Source organism: Bos javanicus, chromosome 9, assembly GCF_032452875.1.
Source record: "Bos javanicus breed banteng chromosome 9, ARS-OSU_banteng_1.0, whole genome shotgun sequence".
Lineage (NCBI taxonomy): Eukaryota > Metazoa > Chordata > Mammalia > Artiodactyla > Bovidae > Bos > Bos javanicus.
The window spans coordinates 23,158,009-23,172,277 of NC_083876.1; the positions used below are offsets into that span (position 1 = coordinate 23,158,009).

The window sequence follows — 14,269 nt, forward strand, 5'->3', positions numbered from 1 at the left end:
GCCTGCTGGCCCCGCCCCGCCTCGTCGCCCGTCACGCGCGGCTCGCGCCTGCGGAACTGCGGATCCGCGTTGCGAGGTTGCGAGAGGGTTTGGGGCTGTTTCCCTTTGAATGACCAGGAAGGGTGAGGCCCCCGCGGTGGCCCGGGGGTTGGGGCTGAGGGTCACAGGCCCTCAGAGCGCTGCGACGGGCCAAAAAAAAACGCAGCCCCTGACTCCAAATTCGGGTCTCAGAGGGTGACAGGCCCACGTTCCTGGGAAGCCGGGGTTCCGAGTGATCCTGAGTGGGAAGAGGGTACCAGCCCCGAAACGGGGCCTCTAACAAGGTGGTCCCAGCCCCAGTGAGCGCCACTCGGCGCCCCGCATCCCCCTTCTCTACTCTCGAGGTTCATCTCCCAAACGTTTTATTCTGGGAATCTTTCTCGAGCCGCTCCTTCCCTCCCCGCCAGCTGGCATTAAACGTCGTTTTATTTACCTGGACGACCCCTCTCATTAAGCTGGAACCCCTAGGGGCACAAGCCAAGAGGATCCAAATCATCGGGACTCACATTTGCTGTCCCGGTCTGGGGTGGCTCCTGCGACAGGCGAAAGGCCCACCGGGCAGGGGTCCGTGGCGCAGAGGCCGCAGGGTCTGCAACTGGCGTGGAGCGCGGCGGGCCTAGAAGACCCCGGAGCCCGGGGATCCTAAGCCTTGCCTCGCCGATACTGCGGACCTCTCTGGTCGCTGCGGACACCGCCGCCCAAGCCGCACACCTTGGTGGGATTTGGAAGCTGGGCCCCTCGCCCTTCCCAGAATTCAAGCTTGCAGTGTCCGCAGGTGGTGCTTGCCAGCCATCTGCAACGGGATAACTCCGAACACTTGTTGAAAATCCAGATACCTGGACCCAGATCGGAACCGGGGGCGGCGGGGGAAAAGAGAATCTGAATTTTAACGACACATTTTGGGAGATGTGTATGCTAGATCTGGGGGTCAGGAAATAAAGCGGAAGAGCGTAAGTGTCCGGCTTTGTGCCCATAGCTCTCGGTGCGTAATAGCGCTCCTGCAGAGCCGCTACCACGGAAAGGGAACTGCGGGAAATTTCCCTGGACACCGCCGACGTTGACAAACCTAGTGTCCCTGGGCCTTTCCAGTTTTCCTGGCAGGTTGATTTCGAGTCAGCATGTCGGCTTCAATGAAGGAATGCCTTCAGCTTCAGCTGCTGGAGATGGAAATGCTGTTTTCTATGTTTCCTAACCAAGGAGAAGTAAAACTTGAAGATGTCAATGCCCTGACGAACATAAAGAGATACTTGGACGGCATAAGGGAGGCGTTGCCACCAAAAATCGAATTTGTGATCACCCTGCAGATCGAGGAGCCCAAGGTAGGTGCCCTGAGTTGTTTTCCTTGTTGCCAGGTTCCCGGATTTTATTGAAAACACGTGGAGCCTGAGCTTCCTCTACAAGAAGCAGATAGAGAATATTCCAGATGCATATTTCCTTTACTTGTTTGAAAGGAAAATATGGGATGTTAGTTGTCTCCAATAAAGATCTTGAATTTTACATACATCTGCTCACCATTTAAACCAATATGCCTGGTTTTTACAGTGCCTTTATTCTGTCACTTGTCCAGTTTAACCAGTCCTGCTACTGTAGTATGGACTATCTTGTACATATGTTATGATTTCCCCAGATCTAAATGCTGTCTTTTTGGCAGCACTGTTTTTAAGGAGTGAATGACTGTTTCTTTGGTGGCACCATGACCCTGAAAGCAAATACAGGTGGAAAATCTAAATTCTGAAAATGAATTGACCTTCATTTTCTGATCTGTTTATCTCCAACAGTGTTAGCATCGCCCATGTAACAAGTGGTCCAGGCATTTGAGAACCCCTGTTATTTACTTACTCAGCCTTGGGTCATCATTCCTTCAGGGAAGACTCCCTGGCTCCCCAGACCTCGTGTAGCCCCTCTGGTTAGACATTTCAGTGGATCCCTCTACTCTTCCATGGCCATGCTTCTCACCTTTGCAATGAAATACTTGCTGCATGTAATGATTTGTTTAATGTCTGCCCCCTTCACTAGGCTCTAGACTTCATGAAGGACAGAACTAATGTCTAGCTTCTTGTGAAGAAGAAATACCTTGAAATATTTTTTTCAACATAGGGTACCTGACACGTGCTCGGTGTTTGATGAATATTGGAAGGAAGGAATGCATCAATGGAAGGAGTTTGTGTAAAATTGTGTTTGTAAAGTTGTGCAGTGTCTGGCACACAGCTGACACACGTAACAGAAGCAGTAACTATTGTTGATACCTTGATCAGAATCATGCAGTGGCCATTGATAAACTAGCTTATGTGATTTCACGGTACTTAAATCTATTTGCTTTTCATTTTAAGGTGAAAATTGACTTGCAAGTAACCATGCCTCACAGCTACCCCTATGTAGCACTACAGATGTTTGCACGGTCTCCAGAACTTGACAGACAGCAGCAGCTGCTTCTCAACAAAGGCCTCACTTCCTACATCGGGACTTTTGATCCAGGGGAGCTCTGTGTGTGCGCGGCCATCCAGTGGTTACAGGACAACAGTGCCTCCTACTTCCTGAACAGAAAGCTCGTGGACGAACCATCGACACAAGCAAAGCCAGTCAAGAACACCTTCCTCCGGATGTGGATCTACAGTCACCATATATATCAGCAGGACCTCCGGAAAAAGATCCTGGAGGTCGGGAAAAGGTTGGACGTGACAGGATTTTGCATGACAGGAAAGCCAGGGATAATCTGTGTGGAGGGCTTCAAAGAGCACTGTGAGGAATTCTGGCACACAATCAGGTACCCCAACTGGAAGCACATTTCCTGCAAGCATGCGGAGAGTATGGAAACAGAAGGAGATGGGCAAGACCTGCGCCTTTTCCATTCTTTTGAAGAATTACTCCTTGAGGCCCATGGTGACTACGGCTTGAGGAATGACTATCACATGAATCTGGGCCAGTTCTTGGAATTTCTCAAAAAACACAAAAGTGAGCATGTTTTCCAGATATTATTTGGTATTGAAAGCAAAAGTTCTGACTCCTAGGAAGCTATGAAGAGGCCTCTATGAAGAGGCCTACATTAGCTATAACTTAAGCTCACTAAGTTATATTTCTATTAATAAGAGCAAAATAAAAGGACTAGTAGCTGGTTAGCATCATCGGTGGGGAAACCTAGCTCCAGTATTTTACCCTGGTATTGAAACAAACTCATAAGCCTTTTAACTTTATAACAGTGTGATGGCGATGTTACCTCTGTGTTCTTATGTTAATTGAAAACTATTTCACAGTAAACTAATAAAAACCAGTCAGTCTAACCAGTGAAGCTAATTTGATTAAAAAGGAGTTTTCAAAGCCCAGCTGAATGGCAGTGGTCAAACTGCAGCTATGAACTCATAAATATTAACATTTCTCCTTTTCCTGTCGCTAGCAGGCAGGGGACGCCACACATTTTTCTCAGTCAAGTTGAAAATAGCAACTAAGAACACGTGTTTACACATTTCTTTAACTTAAACTCTTCTATGTGGGGTTTTTCCTTTTAGTAAAACCAAATGCTAACTAACAGTGGTGAGCTGTGCCCTGTGTTGTTTGCATCGGCTGAGTCATAATACGAAGGATCATGCACCAATATTCTTGGTTGGGTTCTTCTCCACAGAACCAAATATGGTTTCTTGCCCACACCGGGTCCCACAGGTTGTGCACTTGGGTCTTCTTCCCTGTGCCAGTTTGCATCGTCCTATGGGCCAAGGGCATTGTTGTGGATGGCCCTTCACCGTCTGCTTCCTAGAGGACAAAAGTGACGTCACCACCATGTCTTCTGAAAACTTCAAGCTCCACAGTCTTCACCAGCCTTCGTTAAAATGAGTGTATTTTAATGATAATAGCCCCTGTTTACGCAGCTCTTACCAAACCTTTTTATTACAAGGCATCTACCCCTGGCCAGGAATTTCTAGGAGTCTCACCTGCGGTGAAGGACATTCCTGAGCTATCTCTACTCAGCTTTCTCTGGTTTCCTGGTCTTGGTCTCTCTTTACTACTGCCCTTTCCCAGGGAGCATTCCATTCTCCTGCTGGGTCACAGGCACTCCACTGATATACCCGGGTCCCCTAAGGATGTATCCTCTGTAAGGATACCCCTCAGTCCCCAGAGTTGGGGGCTGAGATTCAGTGACATGGATGGAATGCCTTACTCCCCATTCGGGATGCTGTTAGATGCCAAAATTGCTGCGTGTGCTGGCGGCGTGTATAGAATCTTTGGTGAAACAGTCCATTCCAGTGTCTGGTTTTCCTCTGTGTCTAGGATGCAGACACGTGTCCTCGGGCAGGGCCAGGACGTGACAGATAGCAGACCCTGCACTAAGCTGAGTCTCCTGACCATGAGGCCTGGGAATGGGGTCCACTCTATCCTGCCTGAGCTCTACTCAGCTCATCAGTTTCCTTTCAGGGCGCAACTCGGATGCTCACACCAAGACTCTTGTCGTGGGCCTGCCTTGCTGCTCATCCAGCTTGCCCGTTCGTGTTTTAATCGTGGCTTTGCACATGGCTGGGACTCATTTTCCCTGTGTACGAAGGGAAGAAGTAGGACTGACATTGCCAAAGACTCATTCTTCAGTCTTTACCAGGACTGAGAACAACACAGCATAGGAGTCGGCTTCCCATGTCGTCTCCCCAGAGCCATCAAGAAGCATAATCAGCGTTCACAGGGTTCAGGCCCTAAACAGATGTTAATTGTTAACTTTTTCCCCTTTGAACTGAGACAGTAATAGGTGCCATTCATCTAATATGTACCTAAGCCACTCAGAGAGTGTTTTCTATGATTAAATGAGCTAAAGTAGTCACAGAAAGGTAAGTTTAAAGAATATGAAAAAAAATCATACATAATTCAAATGAAGGGAATAAAGTCTGGTTTTTGAACACTTTACTGCTCCTGGAGCTATTTCTGATGATCGTTTTTCAGGACCTACTTTGACATGTCAAATAGAAGCATGTACCAATGTTGTTGTGTTTTTTTTTCCCCCTATCAGAAGCACTAATACTGTTCAGTCACCGAGTCATGTCCAACTCTTCACAACCCCATGGACTGCAGCATGCCAGGATTCCCTGTCCCTTACCATCCCCTGGAGTTTGCCCAAGTTCATGTCCATTTCATCGGTGATGCCATCCAACTGTCGCAGAAGCACTAATAATAGAAATGTAGATTTTATAGAAATATATATGTTTTATGTAATGATAATTCAAAACTCAGCTTTGTAGGTATTCTAGAGTAGATACACTGCTGGTTTGTATGCCCAGCCTCATAGGAGCGGGTACCTCTTTACACACACACACACACTCTTACACTAAGGAAACTCCCCTTCCCTGGGAGGAGTGACTGGAATCCAGCTGGCAGTCTCCTGGAGAGATGGTTTTGAACTCTTGCTGCTAGAATCCCTAATGCCATCCTCCTTCCTGGCCTATGGAATGCTCAGTTGACCAAAACCTCCTGTGAGCTATTAACACCTAACATCTGCCCCCTTTTTTTCTGGAGTCAGAATCAGCCTCTGTTGCTTGTAATTCAGGAATCCTGATACTGTATACATATATGTTTAAAATGTTTATTTGGAAAGAATGCTCGTTATACATGCTTGTGTCTTTTTAAAGCTTACTAAATTAAATCAGTTTTTCTTCAAGTTTGTTCTCTGCTTTTCATTCCTTGCTGGTCTATTTTGTTAGGCTAAGGACAGAGGATACTCGCATAATGGATTGAAGAGTGGGTCTGATGAGCTGACACATCATAACACAAGGACTTCAAAAACATTGCTATATTAAAGCAAAAATATGTTGCCTGTGAACTTGAGTTTCTGTATGACTGCTTACAAGCTATCCTGAGAACTTGAGAAGGCTTTGCAGGAGCCTACCTGAGGCCTTCATATAACACTCTTGAGCAGGACAATTTTCTTTCACTTCAAGTGGGCCCAGTACTAAGTTGAAAGAATAGGTATTTTCTGAAGGGAATGTGGTTTGCTCAAAAATCCTGATTTTATATAAAATCCTAATTTACTCAAAATTCTCAGCCCACTGGATCTCCCTCATAGGGTCCACATGGTAGAACCATGTTTCCCTGCAACCTGAATCAGCTGGAGAGGCCTTTTTTTCCTGAGCCCAGTCAAATCTAGAAGCATTTGGATCAACCCATAAATGGGCTAGAGCACTGCACATAAAATTCAAAGAAAGCCACCAAACACCGAGGGTCCGCCTTAGTTGTAGGTGAAATAGAGCACACGATTTTCTCTTCACTATGGCCGGAATATTCCAACACACCAGGAAACTGGACCAGCACAAAGCTGGCTGAGGTGGCAGGCTCTTGTGCTTTCACAGGATTTATCTTCTACTGTCCAGCCTGATGTATCGTAGCAGGTATCCAGAGAAGCGATGACACCTGTGCTCTAGGTCTTATGAGCACATATCATCAATGTGTTAGTCCAGCATGATGCCCTGTATAATGAGATGATCAAGGTCTAGTATCAAGAATTATATAATGGCACACAGAAAGTTAATGGAACACTGCTGCTGTTGCTGATAAGTCACTTCAGTTGTGTCCGACTCTGTGCGACCCCATAGACAGTAGCCCACCAGGCTCCACCATCCCTGGGATTCTCCAGGCAAGAACACTGGAGTGGGTTGCCATTTCCTTCTCCAATGCATGAAAGTGAAAAGTGAAAGTGAAGTCGCTCAGTCGTGTCCAACTCTTTGCGACCCCATGGACTGCAGCCAACCAGGCTCCTCCATCCATGGGATTTTCCAGGCAAGAGTACTGGAGTGGGGTGCCATTGCCTTCTCCGACAATCTTTAATGTTGGTTATCAAAAACTGCTGCTACAGGTGTCCTCTCCTTACTGGAATAAAGACAAAACAAAAAATGTGCTGGCCAAAACATCTACCTACTGATTTGCTCCAAGAAAGATAACCTGTTTGACAACTGCTACAGTTAGAATTACAATCTGATTAATGAGCATAATGCTGTCATTCTTAAAGCCCTATCTGTCTCTTACACATGCCAAAGATCATTTAAGTCTGGACATGATAAGAATCACACCTATGTTTCTTTTAAAGCTTTTGATAGTAGGATTTATCTTGGTGAATCATTTGGTACTCCAGCCAGAATAACTCTTATTCTATGCATCATGGAAAGATTGAAGGCAGGAGGAGAAGGGGAGGACAGAGGATGAGATGGCTGCATGGCATCACTGACTCAATGGACATGAGTTTGAGTAAACTCGGAGTTGGTGATGGACAGAGAGGCCTGGCATGCTGCAGTTCATGGGACCATAAAGAGTCAGACACGACTGAGCAACTGAACTGAACTGATGCATCATGGATCCAGTGTGGGGTTGTTGCCTTAGATGATGAAGAAATCAATTCTAACTCTTCACTGTGAAAATAACTAGACAATGGATTCATTCATATAGCATATGCTTTATCTCATAGACCATCCTGGCTTCAGAGCTGTTGCCAGATGATTTCCAAAATGCCTAGTGGTTAGGGCTTCCCTGGTGGCTCAGCGCTAAAGAATCCACCTGCAGTGTAGGAGATGGAGGAGACATAGGTTTGATCCCTGGGTTGGGAAGATCTCCTGGAGAAGGAAATGGCAACCCCCTCCAGTATTCTTGCCGCAAAAATCCCAAACAGCGGGGAGCCTGGTGAGCTACAGTTCATGGGGTGGCAACGAGTTGGACATGACTAAAGCGACTAAGCACATCTGTCTTTCTGCAATGCAGAAAATCCTAGTAAATGGAGCCTCAAAGGTAGATTTTGGAAACATATTTATGAGAAGATTACAGAGTTCTTCACCGTAGAGGTCTTTCATTCATGTCTGTGCATGTAAGATTAGTGAAGGCCTTGACACTATCTTTGGTGGCTCTGATCCTGCTTTTCTGCTGTTGTTGTTATACATACCGCTTATGTGGGCTGCCCCCATTTTATGGCCAAAGCCAATTTAATATTCAACTGGGCTTCACAGGTGACACTAGTAGTAAAGAACCTCTCTGCCAGTGCAGGAGATGTGGTTTCAATCCCTGGGTTGGAAAGATCCCCTGGAGGAGGGCATGACAACCCACTCCAGTATTCTTGCCTGGAAAATCCCATGGACAGAGGAGCCTGGAGGGCTAAGTCCATAGGGTTGCCAAAGAGTTGGGCACGACTATTGGGCACAACTAAGGCAACTTGGCATGCAACTTGCTGTTCAGTTGATATGCATTACTGCAGCTGTATCAGTTGTATACACCAGCACCCATTTTTCTAGATCAACACCTGTGCTGTCCTAGTTGTTCAATTTTTTCAGCATCATTTCTGGCTCTGGGAGCCTGTGATTTACTGGCGACCGCCAAAGATTTCTGTAGGCCAAACTATACTTATTACACTGTCCTGGTTAGTACCCTTTGTCTCCAGTTGTTATTTGCTGCAAACTGCTGCTTTTAAGCATCTAGTAGCCCCAAGATTCTGATGTCTCTATTGAAATAAAGAGCTCCTTTTAACTATAGCAATTCCCAGCTTACAGAGAAGTCATTAAAATGCTTTTAATGTCCTCAATAAAATATTAGCAAATTAGATTCAACAAAGTGTTAAAAGGATCATATACAATGATCAAGCAGGATTTATTCCGGGGATGCAAGGATGGTTCAACATCAGAATGTCAATCAATGTGATACAGTCATATTACCAAATGAAGGATATAAAATCAAATGACCATTTCAAATAGATGCAGGAAAGGCATTTGACAAAATTTAATATCTATTAAAAACTCTCAACAAAGTGGGTATCAGGGAAACATATCTCAACATCATAAAGGCATATATGACAAGCCCATAGCTAACATCATTTATACTCAATGGGGAAAATCTGAAAGCTTTTCCTCTAAGATCAGTTACAAGACAAGGACGCCCACTCTTGTCATTTTTGTTCAACAAAGCATTGGAAGTCCTAGCTAGAGCAATTAGTCAAGAAAAAGAAATAAAAGACATCCAAATTGGAAAGTAAAAAGTAAAACTGTCTCTATGCAGATGCTGCTGTTGCTGCTAAGTCACTTCAGTCTTGTCCGACTCTGTGCAACCCCAGAGACAGCAGCCCACCAGGCTCCCCCGTCCCTGGGATTCTCCAGGCAAGAACATTGGAGTGGGTTGCCATTTCCTTCTCCAATGCATGAAAGTGAAAAGTGAGAGTGAAGTTGCTCAGTCGTGTCTGACTCTTCGCGACTCCATGGACTGCAGTCCACCAGGCTCCTCCGTCCATGGGATTTTCCAGGCAAGAGTACTGAAGTGGGGTGCCATCACCTTCTCTGAAATGCAGATGACATGATATTAAATATAGAAATTCCTAGAGACCCTACAAAATAATTTTAGAATAAAGAAATAAAGTTTCAGGGTACAAAATCAGTACACAAATTCTGTTGTATTTCTATACACTAATAATGAATTATCAGAAGAATCAAGAAAACAATCCCACATATAATTGTACCAAAAAGAATAAAATACCTAGCAATAAATTTAACCAATGAGGTAAAGACCTGTACACTGAAAACTATAAGACACTGATGAAAGAAACTGAAGATGACACAAATAAGTGTGAAGATATTATATGCTCATTAGGAAAAATAATATTATTAAAATGTCCATACTACTCAAAGCAATCTACAGATTCAATTCCTATCAAAATTACAATGACATTTTTCAGAGATATAGAACAAACAATCCTTAAATTTGTAGAGCATGATAAAAGACTCTGAATAACCAAAGCACTCTTGAGAGAACAAAACTGGAGACATCATACTCCCTGATTTCAAAGTATACTACAAAGCTACAGTAATCAAAACAGTGTGGGGAATTCCCTGGTGGTCCAGTAGCTAAGAATCCACACTGCAATGCAGGGGATGCAGGTTTGATCCTTCATCAGGAAACTACAATCCCACATACCTCAGAGCAACTAAGTCTGTGCACCACACCTACTGAACCCGTGTGCCACAATTAGACAGCCTACACACCACAACGACCGAAGCCCACGTGCTCTGGAGCCTGAGTATCACAACCAGAGAACCCACATACCACAACTACTGAAGCTCGCAAGCTACAAGTAGAGAGTCCATGTGCTGCAACAAAATATCCTGCATGATGCAATGAACATCCTGTGTGATGCAACTAATATCTGATGCAGACAAACAACTAAATAGATGAATAAACAAACAGTGTGGTATTGGCATAAAAACAGACACACAGATCAGTGGAATAGATTAAGAGAGCCCAGAAATCCACACATATATGATCATTTATGACAAAGAAGCTAAGAATATACAATGGCAAAAGGACAGTCTTCCCAATAGATGCTATTAGGAAAGCTGGACAGTCACATGCAAAAGAAAAAATACTAGACCACTATCTTACACTATACACAAAAATTAACTCAAAATGGATTAAAGACTTGAATGAAAGACCTAAAGTCCATAAACTAGAAGAAAACAGGTGCTAAGCTCTTTAACATCAATTCTGGCAATGATATTTGTGTTTGGCACCAAAAGCATAGTCAACAAAAGTAAAAATGACGAAGTGGGACTATATCAAACTAAAAAGGTCTTAACAGCAAAGAAAGCCATCAACAAAATGTAAAGGCAACCTACTGAGAGAAAATATTTGCAAAGTACATATCTGAAAAGGGGCTAATATTCAAAACATATAAAGAACTCATTAGCAAAAAATAAAATCTGATTTCAAAATGGGCAGAGGATTTGAATAGTTTTCCAAAGAAGATATACAGATGGCTAACAAGTACATGAAAAGATGCTCGGCATCACTAATCATCAGGGAAACGCAAACCAAAACCACAATGAGATAACACGTTAGAACAGCTATAATCAAAAAGACAAGAAATAAAACATGTTGGTGAGAATGTGCAGAAAAGGGAACCTTTGTGCACTGCTAGGGGGAATGTAAACTGGTAGGTATAATCACTATGGAAAAAGTACACAGGTTCCTAAAGTCATTAAAAATAGAACCACCAAAAGATCCAGCAATCCCATTTCTCAGTATTTGTTTGAGGAAAATAAAAACTAGTTTGCTGCCCTATTGCAGTAATACGCACTACAACCAAGACATGTGAGTATGCAATGGATAAAGAAAACACACACACCCCATAAAAAAACCAAAATCTTACCATTTGCAACAACAGGATGGACCTCAGGGGCATTATACTAAGTGATATAAATCAGTTAGAAAAAAGACAAATATCCTGTAATCTCACTTATATATGGAATCCAAAAAAAAAAAAAAAAGACAAGCTCACAAATACACAGAACAGGTTGGTCATTGCCAGATACAGGGGATGGAGGAGTGGGCAAAATGGGTGAAGGGGTCAAAAAGTATGAACGATCAGTCGTAAGTCATGGGGATTTAATAGCATTGTTGGTAAAGAACCCAGCTGCCAATGCAGAAGATTTAAGAGATGTGGGTTTGATCCCTGAGTCAGGAAGACTCCCTGGAGGAGGGTATGGCAACCCACTCCAATATTCTTGTCTGGAAAATCCCATGGACTTAGGAGCCTGACACACTACAGTCCATGAGGTAGCAGAGAGTTGGACATGACTGAAGCAACTTAGCATAGCACATAATGACTGTAGTTAATAATATTGTATATTTGAAAGATGAAGGCTGAGTGCCAAAGAATTGATGCTTTTGAACTGTGGTGTTGGAGAAGACTCTTGAGAGTCCCTTGGACTGCAAGGAGATCCAACCAGTCCATTCTGAAGGAGATAAGCCCTGGGATTTCTTTGGAAGGAATGATGCTAAAGCTGAAACTCCACTACTTTGGCCACCTCATGCGAAGAGTTGACTCATTGGAAAAGACTCTGATGCTGGGAGGGATTGGGGGCAGGAGGAGAAGGGGACGACAGAGGATGAGATGGCTGGGTGGTATCACTGACTCGATGGACGTGAGTCTGAGTGAACTCTGGGAGTTGGTGATGGACAGGGAGGCCTGGTGTGCTGCCATTCATGGGGTCGCAAAGAGTTGGACACGACTGAGCGACTGAACTGAACTGAATACAATTTTAAAAGTTCTTATCACAAGAAAAAAAGTTTGTAACTAGCTATGGTGATTTATTGTGGTGACCATCTTGCAATATATAAATATCACATTACCTTGTAAACCTGAAACTAATATGTTACATATTAAATATACCTCAATTTTTAAAAATGCTTTTCATTGACGCTACTAATCCCTTCATCAGTCTATATCTCGACTTTAGTGAAAGGAGGGTCACCAATAGGTCTTCTTGGGAGACTTAGGGGATCATTAGGATTGAAATTGTCAGATTTGCCCACTGCAAATCTACTCATATAATCCTATCTTTGTAAACTTTGAATCCCTTTATATTATTTCAAGGAATATTCATGTTCTCAATTTCATTTAGTGTGCATCATTGTCAAGTCTACATTTCAGTCAACTAAACCGACAAGCAGAGGCATTTTCAGCTGCTCAAGGCAGCACATTAAATGCAGGATCTGCAGTCGGTGCACCTCCCATTTACCAAGTCTGTGTGCGTGTGTGTTGTCCCTCAGTTGTGTCCAACTCTTTATGACCCTACAGACTGTAGCCAGCCAGGCTCCTTTGTCCATGGGATTCTCCAGGCAAGAATACTGGGGGTTGCCATTTCCTCCTCCATGGGATCTTCCTGACCTAGTGATCGAACCCACGTCTCCTGTGGCTCCTGCATTGGCAGGCTGGTTCTTTACCACTGAGCCACCTGGGAAGCCCTCCATGAAGTCGGCCCAATCCCAAATAACACTGTTCCAACCTCAGAACATTTTCAGAATTCCTGAGATTTTGCCAATATAAATGAGCAAAGTCTAGACTTTTTTTGTTGTGAGTCTTCTCCTCCTGGGTTTGCCTTTCTAATTGTATCCACCACAGCTCCTCTCCATGCTGGTCTCTAAATGATGCCTATGGAGATCATGAGACATCACCCGGGAGGAGGAAGAGGAGACGGAGTGAGGTTGTTATGGGCTCTTCACACAAGGCATTTACAACCTCTGTAGGCAGAAGAGCTCCCATGCTGATGAGCAAGGAAGGACTTGCCAACTGTCCTGGTTTGCCTGGGAGTGAGGGGTCTCCTGGGACACAGGATGGTCAGAACTCAAGCCTGGTTTAGAGTATTACAAGTCCTCCAAATCCCCTACCCAGAGATCCCCAGTCCAAATCAACATCCTCCTGTGTCCTGGTCAATACTCTTTAGTTTCACATAAGAGTCCTGGTGAGGCTGTGAATGCAACTCCTGTTAAAATTTGGCAACCAGCAGGATGACCTATGATTTTGGGTTTCTGTTATTTCAGTCTTATAATGAGTAACAGGAGCTCTGTATCAACCTAGAGGGGTGGGATGGGCAAGGAGATGGGATAGAGTTTCAAAAGGGAGGGGATATATGTATACCTATGGCTGATTCATGTTGAGGTTTGACAGAAAACAGCAAAATTCTGTAAAGCAATTATTCTTCAATAAAAAATAAGTTAATTTAAAAAAAAGAGGCATTTTTTCTAGAGTTTATACAGTGACTAGAACTGAGAATTTAAGCCCCTGAGCCTAAATTATCTGTTTATGAGTCCATCTCTGTAAAAGCAATCAACCTATTCCACAGCCCTAGATTTCTTCCCTTTATACTGTTAAATGGCAGCACCCACTTATCAGCCAAAACCTTCCTATCCTTAGATGATGCAATCCATCCATTTTTCACTTCATGTTTGTGTTTGGCCGGCGGGAGGTGGCGTGGGAGTGGGGGAAGGGTACCAAAGATACATTGCTACATCAATTTTTATTAACTTACATTTTTTACCATTTGTATTTAGGTCTTTCATCCATCTGAAGTCTTCCTTTTTACATAGGGTGAGGCAGGGCTCCAGTTTCCATTTTCTCCATGTAGTAGGTCGGCTGTCCCAATCCGGTTACTGAACACCATTCTTTATGTATTGATTTTTGTGCTACTTTTGTAACTATTCAGGGCGTCCGTCTGTGAGCTGTTCTATTACACTGTTCTATATGTTTCTCATGACTCTGATGTATATACCTGGATGTTGGAGGCTTAGTGTGAACAAAATAATGCAAAAATAGGGGGACTTCCCTGGTGGTCCAGTGGCTAAGACTGTGCTTCCAATGCAGGTGGTCCGGGTTCCATCCCTGGTCAGGGAGCTAGATCCCACATGCTGCAACTAAAACCACCCACCCACAACGAAAAGACCTTGCATCCCTCAATGAAGA

The 14,269-nt window shown here is 43.9% G+C and overlaps 1 protein-coding gene across 2 annotated transcripts; it reads left to right on the plus strand.

Moving 5' to 3' along the window:
- Positions 1-4: 4 nt before the first annotated feature.
- On the plus strand, positions 5-5,668 carry RWDD2A (RWD domain containing 2A). Of its 2 annotated transcripts, none has more exons than XM_061427311.1 (3): positions 5-122; positions 1,129-1,358; positions 2,370-5,668. In XM_061427311.1, the coding sequence occupies exons 2-3, from the start codon at positions 1,158-1,160 to the stop codon at positions 3,045-3,047; spliced, it is 879 nt and encodes a 292-aa protein (XP_061283295.1). In that variant the 5' UTR covers positions 5-122; positions 1,129-1,157; the 3' UTR covers positions 3,048-5,668. The 2 variants fall into 2 exon arrangements, with proteins under 2 accessions (XP_061283295.1, XP_061283296.1); XM_061427312.1 differs by having other exon boundaries at positions 43-76.
- Positions 5,669-14,269: the final 8,601 nt, after the last annotated feature.